This window comes from Podarcis bocagei (genome assembly GCF_964188305.1).
Source record: "Podarcis bocagei genome assembly, chromosome: 7".
NCBI lineage: Eukaryota > Metazoa > Chordata > Lepidosauria > Squamata > Lacertidae > Podarcis > Podarcis bocagei.
The window spans coordinates 70,371,840-70,394,455 of NC_138132.1; the positions used below are offsets into that span (position 1 = coordinate 70,371,840).

At 47.7% G+C, this 22,616-nt stretch overlaps 1 protein-coding gene across 2 annotated transcripts in view; it reads left to right on the forward strand.

The window, feature by feature from the left end:
• WNT4 (Wnt family member 4) overlaps nucleotides 1-22,616 on the forward strand; it is a 52,136-nt gene that overhangs the window by 23,882 nt on the left and 5,638 nt on the right. For both annotated transcript variants that reach the window (XM_081201652.1, XM_081201653.1), the window contains exon 2: nucleotides 16,920-17,155. In XM_081201652.1, the coding sequence (XP_081057778.1) occupies nucleotides 16,920-17,155 (236 nt within the window). The remainder of the gene's footprint in view (nucleotides 1-16,919; nucleotides 17,156-22,616) is intronic.

Consider the following 22,616-nt stretch of genomic DNA (forward strand, 5'->3'; position numbering starts at 1 on the left):
GGACTCTCCTTCCTCGGAGGTTGGATGGCCATCTGTCATGTGTGATCTAGTTGAGATTCCTGCCTTGCAGGGGGTTGGACTTGATGCCCATCGGTGGCCCATCCAACTCTACGATTTATGAATCGCTTCCTATGAAATGCAAGAATTGCATATATAAAAACAGTTCTTAAAATGCATATACATTGGGATATATTTTTAAAACCTCCCCTTCAGAAGGCTTGTTGAAAGAACAAAGCTGTCTTCAACAGGAGCCCAAGAGACTACAGAGGCCATGCCTGTCTGAAACAACAGAGAGCTTGCTTCCCAGCTGAGTAGGGGTTTGGACCCAGTTTGAAGCATATAGTTGGAAGGGACCACAAATGCCATATAGTCCAGCCCCCAGCAATCTTTGGCCCAATGTGGGGCTCGAACCCACAACCCTGAGATTAAGAGTCTCATGCTCTACCAACTTTAACCACCACACTTATCATTAAGAACAGTGTCGCAATTCAGCTTCTCTTGGTGTGGGATTGCAATTTTATTTCAGCGTAGAGCCATGCGGTTCTGCTTAGAACTGGGGTTAAGACATAAGAACAAAGCAAGCTGCCTTGTACTGCATCAAACAAACATCCATCTAGTTTAGCACTGTCTACACTGACTCTAGGGACACGGGTGGCACTGTGAGTTAAACCACGGAGCCTAGGGCTTGCCAATCAGAAGGTCAGCGGTTCAAATCTCCGCAATGGGGTGAGCTCCCGTTGCTTGGTCCCTGCTCCTGCCAACCTAGCAGTTTGAAAACACGTCAAAGTGCAAGTAGATACATAGGTACCACTCCAGCGGGAAGGTAAACGGCATTTCCGTGTGCTGCTCTGGTTCACCAGAAGCTGCTTCGTCATGCTGGCCACATGACCAGCTGTACGCCGGCTCCCTCGGCCAATAAAGCGAGATGAGTGCTGCAACCCCAGAGTCGTCCGAGACTGAACCTAATGGTCAGGGGCCCCTTTACCTTTACCATTTACACTGACTCTATCTCAGCTCTCAGGCATGGGGCAATCCTTACCTGTAGATGCTAGGAATTGAATGTAGGACCTTCTGCATGCAAAGCAGATGCCCTAACACTGAACTGCGGGCTGTTGTTGTTTGAATAGCACGGGCTTGCAACATATTTGTAGCTGTTCTCTGATGCACTGTCTTTTCAGCACCCATAGGTGACGAAGAGGCTTTTTTTGAAAAAAATGATTCCCCCTCCCCTATGTAGACAATAGTCTGGTTATACTGGTAGGGCGAATGACCTGGGAAGCGGGGAGCAGGGGGAGGCAGGCTCCAGCAGGGTAAAGCCGGAGAAAAGCTACCACTTAACTCTACAGGAATTTCCCCCCTCTGTTGAGTCCTGCAAGCAGCTAATTTTAGTGTTGCAAGAAAAACAAGAGTGGGTTTAAGGGATCCTTTTCTCCTCCCAGCAGAAGCTCTTGGGCTTAGCTGGGAGTAGGCAGGGCTCCTCTTCGGAGTTGGCAGCAACTTCTCTGCAGCCCTGGCTTGGCGGGACCTCTAAGCAGAGAAGAGGTCTCGCTCGATGATCAGAGGTTAGCTGGCAGGCAGCACCCCCCGCCGACGACTCACCTAGCAAACCTGCAACCTGGATTTTGGCGGCGTTCCAGGAACACACAGCTTGGCGGGTGCAATTGAGTCAAAGGAAACACCCCTGATATTTTTCCCTTGATATTTTGAGGTTTACAGATTACCTCCCTGCGCTAAGGGCTGCTAGGCAATCATTTTTAAAAATGCAGTTCCGAAAGCTGCATTTGATGCCATTTAATTCTAATGGGTTTAGTGCTCTCTCTGTCAAGCCCCAGATCTATATGTAAGCACCTCGGGGCTTAGACCTGTCTCGTGACCGAGTCAGTCCTTTAAGCAGAGGTGGGTAGATTTCAGAGTTGTGGGAAATGGTTTGGTTTGGATTTTTTTATTTTACCAGAACCAGCTGGAGCCATGTGCAAAAGACATGTAGTTAGAATTAAAGAGCTGAGTGCTTCGTTGGAGCACATTTTGAGCCTCAGAAGTTGTTTCAGTACCAGAACTGACCTGAACTCCCAGCCCTTTTACACCCATTTCATTTCAAGAGACCAATTTCATATTTGTCATTCTTTTTATCACCTTGAGCAAATAGTTGGAATTCAAAAGGGGTTTTTATGTCCTTTATAAATTTTTAGACTTTTGTCATCCCTGCATTTCACGAAACCTGTACTGAAAGGCTGCACTTTCTCTCTTGTTTGCAAAATAACGCAGTCCTGTGCATTATGACGCAAACCTCCACTGACATGTTTACGCAATGTTTGTCTGATATGAAGGTTTAGGAAGAAGAAGAAATCACCATTCTGTGGCAAGTCACGAAGCAGTAGCTCCCAATCTGTCTTCTGCCCCAGAGTATATTTCATTTAGGTTTGTCCCGCTCCTCGATTGATTCCCACAACGACCCTGTAAGGTAGGTTAGGCTGAGAGGCCAGTTGACTAACCCAACACCACCCAGTGAGATTCATGGCTGAGTGGGGAGTCTAACCCAGGTCCTAGTCCACACTTGTATGTGGAAGCTCCTACTGAAGCAGCTTAATAACAACTGCTTGCCAATATTTTGGATTTATAATTATGATTATGAACTGCCTGTGGTCAGGTCACCCAACCACCCTTGATTTTGAGAGCGCTTTAGAGTTCGTTTGCTTCTTCATTAAATTTATATCTCTCCCTTCCTCCCAAAGGAGCCCAGGGTGGCATACACATCACTAATAAAACAATACAATCAAACAACTAAAAGAAAGAAAGAAAGAAAGAAAGAAAGAAAGAAAGAAAGAAAGAGAAAGAAAGAAAAAGTCCCACATATAAATACAATTAAAAACAGTTCCAGTACAGATATGGATTAGGATCAAAATATCTTCTTGAAAGTCTTCTTGAAAGAGGAAGGTCTTTAGCAGGTGCCGAAAAGAGAATAGAGACATCATCCATCTAATATTTAACAGGTGTCCCAAGAGATGGAGGCCACCACACTGAAGGCCCCGTTCCTATATCATATGGAACGGTCTTCCTGATAAAAATGTATCTGCAGAAGTTGTCTCCTAGAATGCAGTGACTAATATATATGGGACTGAGATTACCTTTTAGGTATTAAATTACGATGGTTGCAAAGAGAAGCTCGGGTTTGTGAATGTAAATGGGACTCTGGGTTTCTGTTTAAACTGATGAGATGTTTCTGTCTGTGGGGGAGCCTCTTGGCGTTTTTCTGGTCTGATAATGAGTAACCCAAGCATGTCGGAGTCGCTCTTTGGAATAGCAGTGGCTGAGCAGTGTCTTAAGATGGTTTGGGCAGAGTAAATCTTTCGTGGTGGATGAGGGCCTCATTCACCATCCAAGCTTCTTGATTCAAAAGCATGCCCATGGAGTCTTGTGCCACATAATAATATTTTTAAAATTTATATCCCACTCTTCTGGCTGGGTTTCCCCAGCCACTCCGGGTGGCTCCCAAGAGAATATGAAAAACACGATAGAACATCAAACATTAAAAACTTCCCTAAACAGGGCTGCCTTCAGATGTCTTCTAAAAGTCAGATAGTTGTTTATTTCCTTGACATCTGATGGGAGGGCGTTCCACAGGGCGGGCGCCACTACTGAGACGGCCCTCTGCCTGGTTCCCTGTAACAAGCACAAGCAACAAGCAAACCAATAAATCAATAGATTTATTGTGCCACATGACCAGATCCTGTGTTGAGGATTCGTACAGCTGTGCGCCCCGCAGTGCTGTGCAAAGTTGCAAATGGTGGTGGCAGAATCAGGTCACGTCCACGAACCACATACTCCATATCTAGTGTGCTCAATTTGCTAGCTTTTGAAGCCTCATCCACACCATGTTAGCTACAATCCATATCGATCCCATAGTTTCTTGACCAGGCATAGGCAGATGTTTTGGGACTACAACTCCCATCATCCCTAGCCAGTGGTCACGGATGATGGGAGTTGTAGTCCCAAAACATCTGGAGGGCCGAGTTTGCCTATGCCTGTTCTTGACAAACAGAATCGTGGAATTGTCAGGTTGGAAGGGAACCCAAGGGCCATCTTAGTCCAACCCCCTGCAATGCAGGAATCACGGCTAAAGAGTCCCTGGCAGATGGTCAGCCAACCTCTGCTTTAAAAACTCCATGGAAGGAGAGTCCACCACCTTCCGAGGAAGTCTATTCCACTGTCAAGCAGCTCTTATGGTCAGAAGGTTCTTCATAATGTTTAGCCAGAATCTCCTTTTTTGTCATTTGAATCCATTGGTTTTTGGGTCCTGCCCTCTGATGATCTCATAGACCTTACAATAACCCTGAACAAGGCATTACCGCATAGTGCAACTTTCTCTGGCTTGATGTCCTTCAGATGTTTTGAGCTGCAACTTCCATCAGCCAGTATGGCCCACGGTCAGAGATGCTGGGAGCTGCAGTCCAAAGCATTTGAAGGAGGGCACCAGACTGGGTGGAAAGATTGGCAGAGTGGTTAAGAGTGTGGGGCTATAACTGGAGAGAACTGGGTTCAAATCCCCACTCCTCCACATAGCTCATTGGCAGAACGTGAGCCAGTTGCTTGGGCTTGAGGGTTGATGCGAGGATCAAAGCAGGGAGAGCCATGCACACCATTTCCTTGAAGGAAAGTTGGGATAGAAGGAATGAGTGAGATAACCAGCTTCGAGTCAAGAGAGGGTGACTCAGGAGATTAGTGTTAAAGGCAGTGGAATCTAGAGGAGACTTGGGCATTTGCTAGGGCTGGCTCCAGGTTTGAGGGAGCCCTTGGCCCCTGAGGGCCACCATTTAAATTTCCCACAATGCCCTGGTGTGCCTGATCCATTATTGTTGCTCTAGGCCATGTGGGGAAATTAAATGGCTGCTAGGGCTTGCTCCAGGTTTGAGGGAGCCCTTGGCCCCCGAGGGCCGCCATTTTAATTTCCCACAATGCCCTGGTGTGCCTGATGCATTGTTGTTGCTCTAGGCCATTGTGGGGAAATTAAATGGCTGGCTGCCGCCGTTACCACTGCCAAGCAAGATGCCTAGAATAGGCGTCGGTGCTGGCGATTCCTGCTGAGGGACTGGCTTGGGGTCCCCTCAAGTGCTGCTGGGTGCTGGTGCCAGGCCTGCCCTGCACAGATGGAAACCTGCGCGAGACGGAAACCTGAGTGAGAAGGCTACCGTTCAGTTCTGTGCCAAGACACGTGCCCCAGCAGTTGGCTTCCAAAGGCGAAAAGGATGCTTTCTCTCTCTCCCTCCCTCTCTCTGTTTGGACTCTCCTAAACCTGAGAAGCCGCAGAACATTTATTTTGTTTGTTGTCTGTAAAGAAAGGGAGGAGAACCTGTCAAGCTGTCAGACAGCGAAAAGCTCACAGGACGTGTCGCTGCTCGCATTCCCCCCCCCCCATTGGCGTGAGCGAATTCGGCCTAGAGGGAACTAACCGACTTTGTTCTCAAAACAATGTTCCCCTGAAAATCTCTCTTCTTTTCTCTGCAATTTATTTCTCCTCTCCTCTCCCTCCCCACCCCACAATCCTACTTTAACTGCTCCTACCTGCATAAGCACCAGATCTTAACTGACCTGCAAAAGCTATTCTCCACCCCCTTACATTACTTTTGCCACATGGCTGAAAGCTCACTGCAGGTTACACTTGTTTCTAGAACATGCAAGGAACTCAGAGTTGCATCTGGTGCTAGAGTTACCCAGAGTAAAGGTAAAGGACCGTTAGGTCCAGTCGCAGACAACTCTGGGATTGCGGCGCTCATCTCACTTTATTGGTCGAGGGAGCCGGCGTACAGCTTCTGGGTCATGTGGCCAGCATGACTAAGCCACTTCTGGCGAACCAGAGCAGCACATGGAAACACTGTTTACCTTCCTGCCAGAGTGGTACCTATTTAGCTACTTGCACTTTGACATGCTTTCAAACTGCTAGGTTGGCAGGAGCAGGGACTGAGCAACGGGAGCTCACCTTGTCACTTTGACATGCTTTCAAACTGCTAGGTTGGCAGGAGCAGGGACTGAGCAACGGGAGCTCACCCCGTCACGGGGAGTCAAACCTCTGACCTTCTGATCGACAAGTCCTAGGCCCTGTGGTTTAGATCACAGCGCCACCCACACCCCTCTTTTTTTTTTTTAACCCAGAGTAGACCCACTGAAAGCAGCGGTCATAACTAGCCTGCATTGCATGGACCCAACTTTACAGTTCTGTGGTTCTAACTTAGGTTCACCAATTGCAATGGGTCTACCCTGAGTAAGACTTAAGTCAGCTGTAATTCTCGCTGCACTGCTTGTTTTTCATTCAAAGGGGAAATACTTCAGGAGGGATTGATTTGTGAGTCTCTTCATACTGGGCTTTGTTTTTGCGGGTGCATTCTGCAACATGTCATCAAAACAGTAAAAATTATACTGGACCATTCACACAACAGTTGCTTTATATTTATATGGGAATAGCTGCAAAAAAACAATGGCACTCATTTAAATTATATAAATAAGTACTTGCAGTGTGAAGTCTTGTGTTGTAAGAACTGTAACTTTAAGAACTTGGGCCAACGCTTCCTTGCTTCCTCCTCCCTTCCATTCCTTTTTCCTTGTGTGCTGTGTCTTTTTTAAATTGTCAGCCTGAGAGAACTGATTTCTGCAAGCTGCTCTGAGAGCCCTTTTGGCTAAGATGAGGGCATATAAATGTCATAAAACTCGTAGATCATGTCAACAGCATGGATATTTAGATTTAAAAGTTTGTGCAATGGGTTTTAAGGGTTGCAGGAAATGCTAGTCTTACTCAGAGTAGTCCCGCTGAAGCTAATGAATATGGCTTAGATGTCCAGCTCTTCTAAGCCTATACAGAACCTTCTCTAACTACATAGAAACTTTATTCTCAATAATAATGGATAATACTTTTATTTTTAATATTTGTAAAGGGAATCTTTGTACAGTATGAGTTTATTCTCCCATAGGAGCTGTGCTAGATCTTTGTACTTTCATCCTTCCAGGCAACGGCGCTTTGTAGTTCAAATTTTGGGTTCTTTGTTATTTTTGCACTTGTTAATAAATCAATAAAAGGGGTGGGTGGGTTATGGGCTAGTAACTTTTGCAGGTTTAATTTACAAGGCTGGTTTCCATGCTCAATATACGCAATGCCTTCAGAGAATCCTTGGTCATCTATGGTGACCAGATGAGTTAAACGTAAGGCTATTTGGGTCCGCGACTGGGATATCATTAGAGTCTCTGGGGTACCTATTTAAGACATTTTTGCGGAGTCCAGGAGAGGCCCTGGGACTGGTGTGAGAGCTGCAAGGAGCAACATCTGGCAGCTGTATTTCTAGAGCCGATGCCATGACGCTCCACTCTATCGCTGAAACCACACGCCTTATCTTCATTTTCATCCTCTGGAGCCGCAATAAGTGTTTGTTTGGGAAGGTTCTTATCAGGAGAATCTGTTTTGGAAACGTTTGAAAGGGCTCCTCCTCCGCTTGAGTTTCGGATGCTCCCATCATCTGGAAAGATCTGGGAAATATCTTGAGCCTTTGAACGGGCGCTCTCGTCCTTTGCCAACTGGAATTCTCTCATGCTTCCCTGGCAGCTCTTACTGCTGCCACTGGGAAGATCTTATGCTGCTTGCAACATGGTCTTGGGAAAGGGACTGCAGAGGGTGTAGGACATCTAGTGGGGGGTGGGGATCCATGGCACACTAGGTGTCATTTGGCCTACAATTTCCAGCATCTTTGGTCATACATTGGCCATGCTGGCTAGTCCAGCTATGTCTAGAAGGCTGCAGTTCCCCATCTGGGCAATAAGGGGCATCTGGGATTTCCGGCAGGTTGGTCATGGGCAGAAGAGGACTGCCAAAAGAGCCGTGAGCCAGGTTTTGGCATTCCAAAGGTCCAGTCTTGTGACTGCTTGCTGATGGTGCATACATAGTATGGATGGGTAAAACTGTCCACTTTGACTTCTTTCTCTTTCTCATTTCCCCCACTCTTAAGGTCAGTTCTCCACATTTCCATCTCAGTTTGCATTTTTTTAAAACTGTGAGAAAACACCGGCATTACAGTGCGAATTTCTGCTGAGAGACGCAATTTTTTTGTGCACAATTTTGCCTAATTGCAAAGCAATTTCTCCTAATGCAATGTGTTTCCCCCCATGAATATAGGCCTCTATAGGCACACTTTACCATAGTAGGTGTTTTTGTGTACACACCGCTTGGGACTGGAGAGCTGCCTTGCAAAATCCCGAGAAGTGTGGGTTTCAAGGGACACTTTGCGTGTTATTCCAGAAAGTGCAAATTAGAGATGTTTGCCTTTAAATGCAAACTGAATTCCCTCCCTATGTCATCTAGAGAAATACAGTTGTCATGATTTTAGATGGGGTGTTATTATTTGATACATTTTTGTTTCCCATGCCTGCCTTTAGTTGGGCATATTATTGAATTTTTGCTATTGCTTATTAATCTATGTGGATCAATAATACAGTCGTACCTTGGTTTTTGAACAGCTTGGCTCCCGAAACCTGGAAGTGACTGTTCCAGTTTGCGAACTATTTTTGGAAGCCGAATGTCCGACAGGGCTTTCCTCGGCTTCCGATTGGCTGCAGGAGCTTCTTGCAGCCAATCAGAAGCCGCACTTTGGTTTTGGAAGTCAAACGGACTTCCGTAATGGATTCTGTTCGACTTCCAAGGTATGACTGTAATTCAAAAGCATATATATATATATATATATATATATATATATATATATATATATATATATGCTTTCGTAGATTTTCACGGGTACAGGAATGCAGGTTTTGGTGTCTTCGGGTGTCTTCCCGTGTAAGAGTTGGGGTGTCTAGGCGACGTTTCGACGAGGTCTCACTCGTCATCTTCAGGCTGGTGATTTCGGCTTCTTGTTACTGGAACAGAGCAGGATCTCAGTGTTTGAGTTCCTATAAATACTGTTGAGGGGGTGTGGTGGATATACACCACACCCCCTCAACAGTATTTATAGGAACTCAAACACTGAGATCCTGCTCTGTTCCAGTAACAAGAAGCCGAAATCACCAGCCTGAAGATGACGAGTGAGACCTCGTCGAAACGTCGCCTAGACACCCCAACTCTTACACGGGAAGACACCCGAAGACACCAAAACCTGCATATATATATATATATATATATATATATATATATATATATATATCTCAAACTGAATTGAATTTCTCCTTCATCCCTAATATCCAGCAAAAAAAGAAAGAAACCCCTTTGCCAGAAAAAATGAGTTATATCTCTGAAAAGCATGCCTGCCCCCATCAAAGCTGCTCCATCTGGAGACGCTGTAACTTGGAGAAGGAAGGTCTTTCAGGCTCAGTTTTTTAAAAGGACCAAGCAGCAGGTGACCTGAGACCATGGAGAACTGTTGCCAGTTGGAGTAAGTAATGATGAACTCGAGAGTGCGCAACGGGCTCAGCATGGCTGGTCAGTATGTTCACCTTAAAAGAGGCCACCAGATTCTTATGTGAAATTGACAAATTTCTGATGCCTCCGACAGCCAGGAAGATTGATATGGACCCTATGGAAAGGGAAGTCAGAAGTGTGTGGGATGCTGCTGCCCCTTCAGCTTCTGGTGGGCATTACGGCTACGGAACAGTCAGCAAAGCTGTCACCAAGAGCGAGGAATGGAGATATTTCTAGGGTGGGCCATGCACAGTTCAGAGTATAGTTGGAGCCAGCAGAGAACGGCTACTGTTTGGTGGCGGGCTTTGGAATGGGGAGAATCCATAGCATGTTTGAGGAAGAGCTGTGGATGCAGCATCCGAATGGCTCGGCTGGTTAGAGTGTGGTGCTGATAATGCCAAGGTTGCAGGTTCGATCCCCGTATGTGACACCTGCATTGCAGGGGATTGGACCAGATGATCCTCAGGATCCCTTCCAACTCTACGAGTCTAGAAGGTCCCAATTTCAACCCCCAACATCTGCAGGTAGGACTGGGAGAAATCCCAGTCTGGAATTCTGGAGAGACACCAACCAGTGAGTGATCCTGAGAGCTAGATGGACCAGTGGTCTGGGCTCAATATAAGGCATATTCCTCTGTTCCATGTTTGGCTGCAAGAGGAAGAGCAACGGTTCCCAAGAGTTACTTTTATTTTTATTTTTAAAGCAAACAAGTCAGGCAGACAGAAGGCGCTGGAGGTGTTGATGGGTGGATGGACTGAGCTCTCTGTCAATTGAAGGCTTCTTCTGGCTTAGTCCCATTCCATCCCAAGTTGCTTCTTCTCACAACCAAACATGGAAGAGGCCTTTCCTTAGGCTGCTTCCCCCACCACCCAGCTTGGCTTGGAAGAGAGGAGAGAGAGATTTGTAGGTGGTTGGGGCCTCAGGGACCCCACAGGATGTAGGTGGTTGGGGCTGGGACCCTGTGGTAAAGGGCATCTGCTTTGCAGGAATCAAGGAGCAATGGCCATCTCTAGGCAGGGCTGGGAATGTCCTTTGCTTGAAATACCAGAGGACCACTGGCAGTCTGTGGCAACCTCACGGTGCCAGATGGACGCAAGCATTGTTGCAAATCAGCTTTCTTCTCATTAATAAACTAGCTTAAGGAGTCTTCTACATGAGTCTCAAAGCAACTTCCACACAAACACCATGAAATCATCTACAAATCCTTAAGGAAACATTGCCCCCCCCCAAAAAAAAAATAATTGAAAGGCTGGTTAAAAAATCAGCACAAACCACAGAAAATACCTTTCCACCCACCTGGAAAAGCCTGCTGAAAAGAACAAACAAATATGTCTTGAAATGCTTCTGCATGTCGTATCTCATCAGAGCTACGGGGGCAGCCACAATGAAAGCCCTGCACCGAGTTAATTTGGGCGGGCTTCCAGTCTTGGGGGGGGGTGGCAGAGGGGACGAAGGAGGGACTCTCCCCTGTCACCTCCTGGGTCTGTAAGGAGCAAGGAAGCCTCTCGAGTAACTTGGGCCTCACACTATATGGTGCCTTCTATTTTTCTGCCCAAATCTTGAGCTTCTCCTGGCGGTGCAGCCTGGCTTGCCCAGTGGTTGAAAGGCCTGACTCTGTGAAGAGAACAGGGAGCCAGGAAAAGCTCAGCCTGGCCTTCAGGAGGGAAGTGGTTTTGAGGGAGCCTCTGGTGATCAGAACGCTGCCCGTGCTGAGGGAGGGTTGTGGCAGCCAGCGCTGGCAGCCAGTGTCCTTCGCTCTGCTGACTTTGGCCGGCTCTCCACCACTTTGGCTTCTCCTAATAGCCCTTGGATACACTGTGACTCCTCAGCCCTGACAGGGCAAGTCCTATCCCTCTCCATTCTGGAGAGACAAAGGACAGCTGTTGAGCTCGGGAGCAGCAGGCTCCCAGGCTGAGGGGGTGGGGGGTGGGAGGGAGGGAGAGGAGGCAGGGAGGGGAGGGAATACCTCCAAGCCCATGTGTACATCTTGTGTACAGTAGCAGCTAGGGAATAAGTGAAATCTCTCTGTTTCGGGTCCCATTCTCCGCTGCTAAGTTCCATTCTTTATGTTTCCATGCTGGATTGCGATTAAAAGACCGGGGGGGGGGGGGAGAGAACCCTCCTCACAAAAAAATTGTCAGCAGCTCAGTTCGGATTCCTCCTAACGGACACATGTTTGCATGCAAACTTGAGTAATTATACACGTGTTTTGCAAAGCAATTTCCCCTAATGTAATGGGAGGAATTGAGTGTCATAGTCCTCTGGTTGTTCCATTAGCACAAGTATTTGTGCTTGCCAGGCAGAACAATCCCTTGTGTGCGGTTCTGGGGCTTCTCCTAACTCTCCAGAGCAGATCTGGGGGGATATGTGTGGGGAGGAGAGGGGAGGGGGGGAAGTCCCCACCGCACTAGCAAGAACCCTTGCTGTGGCTTCTACTAGTGCACCAGTTTAGCTGAATGCGCCCCAATGCATTTTCCAATGCCGTTTTCACTAACATATGCATTTTTACGCACACTTAACTGTTGCCTATATATATTTTGCATTCATTACCTGGCTGGAGAACTGCACTGCAAAGTCTGGAGGTGTGTGCATTTATAAGTGTGCATTTCTTTGTGTGTTGTTTCAGAAAGTGTAAATTCAGTAGCTTCGCTTTTAAATGTGGAAGGAATTGAATTTCTTCCTAACCAGCAGAGTGCTGAAAGCGGCACAGTTTGGAATAGTGTGCGATGCTAAGGAATGGCATTCTAGGACAGGAGTGTGTCGTGCAGATACACTTTCTTTTGCATGCTTTGGGGTAGAACATAAACGCTACACCTCTTGACTTCTGGGGCCTGCAGGATGTCGGGGGAAGGGATCCTGGCGCCCTCTAGCACCCAAAGAGGTGAAGTACAAGGGGAGCTGGCAAGACCAGCAAAAGAAGCTCTTGAACAGCGATGGGCCAGTGCTCAAAGCTGGGTGATGTGTTTGCAAAAGCATCCAGCTCTTGCAACAGCTTTTTGAACTCGAGTTGAGTCAGGCCACTATCCCGTGGCAAGAGGAAGTAGGAAGCTTGGGTCTATTTCTGCTTTGTAAAACGAAGCCCGTGAACTGGGTTGACTAGCCAAGGGCTGAGGTGCCTTTCTCAGCCCGGGGGCCACATCCCTTTCTGCACAACCTTTCAAGGGCCACAAGTCAGTGGTGGGCAGGAGCAGAGGCCCAAAGTGGGTGGAGCCATGGATGCACACTATTCTGTACACTAAGCTAGTTTCTAAGGGACGCGGTAGCGCTGTGGGTTAAACCTCAGAGCCTAGGACTTGCCGATCAGAAGTTAAATCCCCGGGGTGAGCTCCCGTTGCTCGGTCCCAGCTCCTGCCAACCTAGCAGTCAAAAGCACGTCAAAGTGCAAGTAGATAAATAGGTACCGCTCCGGCGGGAAGGTAAATAGCGTTTCCGTGTGCTGTTCTGGTTTCTGTGTTCCATTGCATCAACAGTGGCTTAGTCATGCTGGCTACATGACCTGGAAAAACTGACTGCAGACAAATGCCAGCTGCCTCGGCCTATAAAGCGAGATGAGCGCTGCAACCCCAGAATCGTCTGTGATTGGATTTAACTGTCAGGGGTCCTTTACCTTTGGGATGCTGGTGGCGCTGTGGTCTAAACCACAGAGCCTAGGGCTTGCTGATCGGAAGGTCGGTGGTTTGAATCCCTTCAACGAGGTGAGCTCCTGTTGCTCAGTCCCTGCTCCAGCCAACCCTTCAGGTTACAGACTCCGCTAACCCAGAAATATTACCTCGGGTTAAGAACTTTGCTTCAGGATAAGAACAGAAATTGTGTTCCGGCGGCACGACGGCAGCAGGAGGCCCCATTAGCTAAAGGGGCGCTTCAGGTTAAAAACAGTTTCAGATTAAGAACGGACCTCCGAAACGAATTAAGTACTTAACCCGAGGTACCACTGTATTGCGTCTCCACTTTCAAACCATAGTGTCTTTTTTTTAGTTTGTATACATGCAGTATGAGACACTATTGTCATAGACATTGGGAGCAAAGAGAGGGGGGAGAAAGAGGGACGGAGAAGATTGGTGTGGGGGGGGGATGATATTTCATTATGAGAGTTGAAGGACACTTTCCAACTAGGCAGAAAACACTCCAAAAGAGTGTAATGCAAGGTTGCAAGAGGGTGTGGCCTGCGGAGACTCTCGAGGGCCAGACAGAGGTTTGTAGGGCCACATTTGGATCCTAGGTGTGAGGTTCCCCATCCCTAGATTAAAAGAGCGCCATGGTGTTGGTGCCAGTCTTCCTTTTTTATTTCATGACAGAGTCATTTGTTAGGAAGCAGAGCAGCAAGGGCAATTTGCTGGGGAGATTCCTGGCATCCACAAAGCGCATCACTTCCTGGCTCATGGTGCAATCCTGTTCACAGCTCTTCAGAAGTAAGTCCCATTGAGTTCAGTGGGGTTTACTTCCACGCAAGCAGGGTGCAGGATTGTGGCAGGCCTCTCCAGGCAGTACCACGAAACAGTTACCCAGGGCGGAAAGGCAAGGGTGACCTAATCAGCAAAAGGTCATCCTAGCATCAGGGAGATCCGGGTTCAAGTGTTTGCCCAGCCAAGGTGACGCTGGGCCAGTCATACATTCAGGGCTTCGCCTACCTCTCAGAATTGTTGTGAGGGCGAAATGGGAGGAACTGTGTATGTCAGCTTGAGCTTTTTCAGTGGCATGCGGAGGAATGGCAGAATGAAAATGCAATAAAACAATTTGCAGCTTTTTATTTGTCAAAAAGAAATTGTCATGGTTTCACAGGGATCTGCTTCCTTGGTGGGTAGTTATCGTAATCTTTGCTTTTAGAACTTCTCTTTCGTTCTTGTGACAGTAATGGTTTAAGTGGGGAGCTGATGAAATCCTTTTGGGGTGACTGGTCAGGTGCCCATCCCCATGGAGAGCCGGCCCTGCTGTTAGGCAAATGCAAGCACTGGGTGTTGGCAGGGAGTGGACAGGCAATAGCATCTTGGTGTCTGAAGTCAGAGGTGTATGGCCTTTATTCCCTGTTAGCCTGCTGGCCTGGGTGCAGTGGAGCAGGCTACCTCACTGCAAGTCCTGGGGGCAGCATTTAGCTGCCGGTTGAGTTAACTTCTATACAGTGGTACCTTGGTTCTCAAACTTAATCCATTCCAGAGGTCCGTTCCAAAACCAAAGCGTTCCAAAACCAAGATGCGCTTTCCCATAGAAAGTAATGCAAAACAGATTAATCCGTTCCAGACTTTTAAAAAACAACCCTGAAAACAGCAATTTGACATCAGTTTTACTATCTAACGAGACCATTGATCCATAAAATGAAAGCAGTTAATGTACTGTACTATAAAATAGATAAGACAGTATTGCAGATGAAAAAATGAAAATTAAAAAATTTTCTTATCTGTACTGATGATAGTCATTATTTGAATGGGGGGGGGGGCTTTTATCCATTTCCACAGTCACACAATCAATCAATCAGTAGCTAAACTGGGTTCCACACAGTCACAAAAGCAAATTAACCGAAAAAGCCTCAAAAACAAAAATGCAAAATAAATAGCAAAAGCAAAAGCGCAAAACTTAATCCGTTCTGGAAGTCTATTTGACTTTTGAAATATTTGAAAACCGAGGCGCAGCTTCTGATTGGTGCAGGCGCCCCAGAAACAATAGCCGACAGCCGCATCGCATGTTCGGCTTCCGAAAAACATTTGAAAATTGGAACACTTCCGGGTTTTCAGCATTTGGGAGCCAAGGCGTTTGAGAACCAAGGTACCACCGTGCATGTATTTGCAGTGTGGAAAGTCTGTTTCTCAGTGGCACGGCCCTGCTTTGCAAGCCAAAGAGGCCCAGGTTCAATCCCCGGCATCTCTAGCTGAGCTGGGTGAGGCCCCTGCCCAAAACCTTGGCATGCCGCTGCCAGTCAGTGTAGGCATTACTGGGCTAGATGGACTAACAGGATGACTCCGTCTAAGGCAGCTTCCTATGTTCTTTCACGCTAAGCAGCAAAAAGTGAGCCGGCTGCATGGCTGCACACACCCCATATATTTCAAGCACACTTAGAGCGCATCATTTCCCCCAAAGAATCCTGGGAACTGTAGTCTGATCAGAGTGCTGGGGGTTGTAGCTCTGTGTGGGGTAAACTACAGTTCCCAGGATTCTTTAGGCAACGTGATGTATGTGACTCACTTTTATTTTAACCTTTTCAAAGCTGGTGGAGGCAGTTTCTTTTCACTAAGCATTTGGAGACAGGGTCAGAGATGGAGTAGCCACGGCGGCTGTTTCGTTTTCCTACTGCTGTTTTGTGGATTTTTCTTTTTTCTTCTCTTTTCATGGGTATTTCCAATGTATTTTCTAGAGTGTTGAATGATCTTATGTGGCTAGCCACCATGGGGAGCTCTTTGAGCAAAATATGGGTGGTATATTAAAGAGAATGAAGTTGTTTGGACAAGAGTTGGGGGCCAAAGCAGATGTGACGTTATGGGTGCCTTTGCATTTAACGTGCAAGTTTTTTTGGGGGGAGGGGATGCAAAAGAGCATCAGATGAGGCAAGGGATATACTGATAATTATCAGAATCACAACAGATATGGAAGGGAGAAATGGGGGGTTCTCCCCACAAAGAAAGCAAGATAAGGGATTTTCATCAGGATTGCAGCAACGGTTATGTACCCCTCCTTTCTGTTGCAATTCTGATCATTATTGCTAGAACTCCCTTTGGCAGGATGGGTACCTCCATCCCATGGGCCCATCTTGGAAACCCCTGAGGCCATTTGTCAGAAACCACAAACCTCACCTGCCCATCAGCTGCCTTGGTTTGTGATGTCATCTGATGGGTAGGAGGGGAAGGTTAAACCCTGCATTGGATGTGTGCACCTTTTCCCCTTAGGGAACAGATGGGGCAAGCAGCCAACACATCAGGATTTAACCCCTTTTTTGCTCAACACCTGATGGGCCGGGGTTTGAATCCTGCTCAGTTTCGCAAGATTCCATGCAAAAAAAAAAAAAAAAACCCTTGAGGACTTCAGAGCACCTTGCACCTGGTGTCATTTGGGGCATCAGTTGATTGACAGCTGAGCAGCCCTACCCACTTGTCAAATTTGGCCTCAGGAGGCCGATCCTGATATGCTCCTAGCCCGTGGAGCTGAAAAGGTTCTCTGCCCCCGCTTCAGAGTATATATATCCCACTCCTCCATGAAGATTACTGGGGGTTGTGCTAGATGGCCCCTGGGGTGCCCTTCCAGTTCTGTGATTCCAGGGATCAGACCTGAGACCTTCTGCAGGCAAAGCCGTTGGGCCACAGCAGTGGAGGAAAGGGTTAAATGATCTTTACACCCCCTGCTGCTATTTGCATTTCTTAAAACCTGCATGCTCAGTGCAAAAAAAAATAAAAAATGCAATGGTCCTTGGCTACTGGGTTGGCTGTTAGGTGACCGGGATCCACTGCTCACTTCATTGTTGTCCCTGTTCCTCCTCCCTTCTCTCCCCATCCCCATATCATCCTAGCAGATATTTGGCAAAGCTGTCCTCTGTGGGAAGTATCTCTGAGGAAGAGACCTGCGAGAAGCTGAAGGGTCTGATCCAGCGGCAGGTGCAGATGTGCAAGAGGAACTTGGAGGTCATGGACTCGGTGCGCCGGGGGGCACAGCTGGCCATTGAGGAGTGCCAGTTCCAGTTCCGCAACCGCCGTTGGAACTGCTCCATGCTGGACAGCCTGCCAGTCTTTGGGAAAGTGGTGACACAAGGTGAGGTTTCCCCCCTTTTGGTGAGGTGGCCTGTCCCCCCTTTTGGTGCATTGGGCCACATGCAGAAGGTTCCCTGGGTAGTGGGAGGGCCATAGCTCAGTGACAGAGCCTCCCCTTTGCACGCAGAAAGTTCTGGGTTCAGTCCCCAGGCTGGGAGATACCCCTGTTTGACAACCCTGGAGAGCCGTCGCAAATCGGTGAGCTAGATGGGCCCGATGGTCTGCCTTGGGGTGAGACGTCTCCCTATTTAAGCAAGCTTTTCTCAGAATCACGAGGACCGGTGTCTTGGCTTATTATTAATAGAAGGGCCATGGCACAGTTGTAAAAGCACCTGCTTTGCTTGCAATGGCTCCGAGGCCAATCCCTGTTGTTTCCAGGTAGGGCTGGAAATGTTCCCTGCCAGAAACCTTGGAGAGCGGCAGTCGGTCAGTGTGGAAAATATGAAATGGCTGGACCAATGGTAGGCCTGGGCGATACATCAATATATCGTCCAGGACCAGTATGAGGAGCAGACCGCGATGTCGGTTTCACTCAGCAGTACAGTGGTACCTCGGGTTAAGTACTTAATTCGTTCCGGAGGTCCGTTCTTAACCTGAAACTGTTCTTAACCTGAAGCACCACTTTAGCTAATGGGGCCTCCCACTGCTGCCACGCTGCCGGAGCACGATTTCTGTTCTTATCCTGAAGCAAAGTTCTTAACCCGAGGTAATATTTCTGGGTTAGCAGAGTCTGTAACCTGAAGCGTCTGTAACCTGAAGCATATGTAACCCAAGGTACCACTGTATATCGCTGGGGAAATCACCACCTCTCCCAATTCCCTGTGCTAACAGTGTCTGCGAGAGTTCCTTCCTCCAGCAGCGCTGCTAGCAGAGGGACTCAGAAGTGGCGGCAGTTTCAGCAGTGATATATCGCTGAGTGAAACCGCCATCACACTCTGCCCTCATATGATGGAGAGGGAGAAACAAGCTGTATCGGTGAGGCACTGATACAGCTTGTTCCTCCCTCTGTATCTTTAAACTGCTCAGCTGAGGAGTGTGCAGCTGCCCTTGCCTCAGTTGAGCAGTTAAAGGAGCCCCCAGCCCTGCGCTGGTTCCCACAAACTGCAGGGTGGGGGCTCTGTGAAACTGCTAAATTGGGGGGAATGTGGTTGCTGCTCCTCACAGTGAGCAGTTAAAGGAGCCCTGATGCTCTTGCAGCTCACACATAAGCAGCGAGAGCACTGGGGCTATCTCAGCTGGGGGGGGGGACCTTCCCTCCCTCCAGCTGAGCAGTGCAAACAAACTGCTGGGTAAAACTGCCTTGAGGTGAGAACTAGGGCAGTTTCATCTTGTGTGTCTCGGGCAGAGGCCCATGCATCTTGTTTTTTCAACATTGTGGTATATCGCCAAACTGGTGGTGCATTGCAGTGTTGAAAAGCTGATACCCCCCAGCCCTAAGCAATGGTCTAACTCGAGCAGCAGCTATCCTATTTTAAAGAAGCAGGTTGGTTGGGAAAGATGCAGACATCTGGGACATAGCAAGATTGGGGGGAAAGTTTATACGTATTGCAGGGAGGCATACTTCTATAAAGGCTTTCAGGGCCAAAGCGCCACGCTCCCCACCCTGGCCTTCAAGGTGGTAATTCACAGGTAAAATCATTTTTTTGAAAAATAAATAAATAAATAATGCAATTCAATGCGTAGGATATGTAACTGACCGGCCAGCCCAGCATTATGGATTACAAAGGTTTTTTAAAAAATTTATTTTATCATTTTTTCAGTACAAACAGCAACCACAAAAACCACATACAACAAAAACCACAATAACACTAATAACACAATTTAACAATTCAGATTTGAGTACTGATATACCTATAACTACACCTTTCTGACAATATTTCCCCACCTCCTCCCCCTACTTCCCACCACTTTCCACCTTATCGCTTAAGTATTCCTTCCAGATTTCTTCATATTTATCCATTCTTAATTTGCGTCGATATGCAATTCGTTCATATGTAACTAGTCTGTCCATATTGCCAATCCATGTGCTCAATAGGATCTTTTTGCGGCTCTTCCAATTCATCAAAACAAGTTTCTTTGCTTCTAACATGCCACGGTACATCCATTTTTTTTACCCCTTGTAATCTCCCACATTTTCGGTATATAATTTAGAATTAAATTCAAATCCCCCAAATAATTTCTTTTTATTACCCTTGCTATATATATCCTCACCTCGCACCAAAATGATCTTATCATCGGGCAGTTAATCATGATATGTACTAAGTTTGCATTTTTACTTCCACATCTCCAGCAGCTGTCTGCAGTTGTTCTTTCCTTCTGGCAAAGTTTTGCTGGAGTCCTATGCGTTACAAAGTTGAAGATAGGCAGGATTAATATCCAAGCATCTCCGGCCATTGTCCCTGCTGAATGAGGCCAGTGGGAATTGGAGTCCAGCAACACATTGCAGGGCCACAAGGTAGCGCTCCCCCCACCCCCGCTCAGGAGTCTCATAGCTCAGGTGCGCTAGATATAGCAGCCAAGCAGGGTCCTCTGGGAAAGGGGCTCACAAGCAGGGCACAAAGGCGGCAGACTCCTCCTGTCGCTTGTTTGCAGCACTCTGAATTCCAAGGTAGATTGCACCTGGATGTGGAGGTTCTGTTTCACCGGCACAGCGGATAGGTACCAAATCAGACCGTTCATCCTCCCATGAATTTGTACAAGGGTTCAAATGTCCAGGATTAAGGTCTGGGATTGGTTTGGGGGCATCCTTCAGACGCTCAGTTATATACACACACCACAAACACAAAAAACAACCCAGAGGCCTCTGCCCTTCTCTGTGAACTGCCCCCCACCTTACAGATACCCACCCACACTCAGGTTGCCATCCTCGCCACCGCTGCGCCTCCTTATTTAACTTTCCTCCGGCCGTCTTCAGAGCAGGGCTGCAGATTTGTGCTTGCAAAGGTTTCGCCCTGGAAATGCCAGAAATACCATCGAGTGAAGTCGTCTCCCTCTCGGGCGGCCACAGAGCGAAACCCACGGACTCTAGGCCTGCTATTAACCTCGATTAACTTGGAGGTCGCTCGGTTGCTTTGAGTCTCTGGTTCCTGAGCCGTCCTGACCGCCGGGACGTTTTATTTCTCTGCGCCCACCCCCCTTCCCAGACACCCCGCTCTCCTGTTGAGGCTCTGGGATTGGGGAATGTGTGTGTGTGTGTGTGTGTGTGTGTGTGTGTGTGTGTGTGTTCAAGGGCATTTGTGTCCTTCCCTGCTGGCTGTTTGGGGCTGTGAGAATGGAGCAAAGGCCTCTCGGTGGGGCCTGTGCCAGGATCTTCCAAGACAGAAGGGTCTGTTCCAGTCTAACCACCCCTTGGCAGGGACGGAGTGTTGCAAGACATAATTTAGAACTGCTAAACCAATATTCCTCTTTCGTTAACTCCACCCGCATGCACCTACCCACATGAGGGTGACTGGGGCGAGGGGGGGAGGTAGCGAGAAGAACACACACAGCCACCAACATAGCTTCACCTCTTCTTCGTCTCTTCCTCCACCCCCTGCTTTTGCAGTTTCAGAGAGAAAGCAGTAAGAGGAGTTCTCAGCCTGGCTTGGTAGATGTTCCCAGCCTGGGAGCAGAGCAGAAAGAGTATTAGAGAGGAGTTTGGACTCTACTGAGAGGAGTTTCGGATGGGGGTGTGTGTGTTTAATTTTCCTTGCTAGGCTTTAATTGGAACCGCACGGGTTCAAATACTGACTCAGCAAGTAAGCATACAGGCTGGGTCTGGAACCATGGTAGAGAAGGAAAGGTTTAAGACACGGGTAGGCAAACTAAGCCCCGGGGGCTGAATGCGGCCCATTTGCCTTCTCAGTACGGCCCGTGGACGGTCCAGGAATCAGTGTGTTTTTACAGTGGTACCTCGGGTTAAGTACTTAATTCATTCTGGAGGTCCGTACTTAACCTGAAACTGTTCTTAACCTGAAGCACCACTTTAGCTAATGGGGCCTCCTGCTGCTGCCACACCACCGGAGCACGATTTCTGTTCTCATCCTGAAGCAAAGTTCTTAACCCGAGGTACTATTTCTGGGTTAGCGGAGTATGTAACCTGAAGCGTATGTAACCCGAGGTACCACTGTACATGAGTAGAATGTGTCTTTTTACTTAAAATGCATCTCTGGGTTATTTGTGGGACCTGCCTGGTGTTTTTACATGAGTAGAATGTGTGTTTTTATTTAAAATGCATCTCTGGGTTATTTGTGGGACCTGCCTGGTGTTTTTACATGAGTAGAATGTGTGTTTTTATTTAAAATGCATCTCTGGGTTATTTGTGGGGCATAGAAATTTGTTCATCCTCCCCCCCCAAAATAAAATATAGTCCAGCCCACCACAAGGTCTGAGGGACAGTGGACCAGAACCAGGCTGAAAAAGTTTGTTGGCCCCTGGTTTAAGAGTTAGCAAGGAACAGAGTTAGGAACTGTCAGAACACTTGTTTCCCAAAGCATTGCCCCCACCCCGGGTCGATGGGACTGTGCCAGGAGTGAAAGCAGACCTAGGGTTCGAAAAGGGGCTAGCATGAAAAAGCAGCTCACAATGTATTCTTGTTGACATCCGTCTGTCTTGAAGAAGAAGAAGAGTTTGGATTTGATATCCCGCTTTATCACTACCCTAACGAGTCTCAAAGCGGCTAACATTCTCCTTTCCCTTCCTCCCCCACAATAAACACTCTGTGAGGTGAGTGGGGCTGAGAGACCTCAAAGAAGTGTGACTAGCCCAAGGTCACCCAGCAGCTGCATGTGGAGGAGCGGGGAAGCGAACCCAGTTCCCCAGATTACGAGTCTACCACTCTTAACCACTACACCACACTGGCTTGTGGTGTAGAGACGATGGAGTGTGCCTCTTTGGGTGAAGTCAAACTGCCGTGTTAGCAACATCGAAGTGACCTCCCCAGGGTGCAAGCGTGGAAGTCCTGGGCTGCCCAGACAACAAGACCCCCCCTCTCGGTCTCACTAATGTGGTCCCAAGGAAAGCAGTTCAATATGTTTGGCACCAGCTTGGCTGCAGGAGTTGCCGGAAGGAGGCGTACAAGGTGCCATCCAGCCATCTTAGGGAGTCCACTCCCGATTTGTGTCGGGTTTATTCCGTAGCCTTTTCTTCTCCCGAAGATATCCCACAAGGCAGCATGGGTTCAGATCAGAGTTTCCCTTCTCCCATGTGAGCTACCTTCCCAGGTTGATGAGCCCCAGCTGCCCCTCATTCACAAGGGATGCTGCAATACTAATGAATGAACTATGAGCCTCAGAAATAGAGTTCACTTCCTTTGCCAATGAGGAACCTCTGTATACGAATATTCCACAATACAACTGCATTTTGAGGCTGCTGCTTCGTTGCTAAATAATTTGTGTGCAGGTGCAGAGTTTCACTTTTTTTATAGTGTTGGAATAAAAAATTCTACCACCATCATTTCTCTCTTTCGAAGATATAAAAGCAAA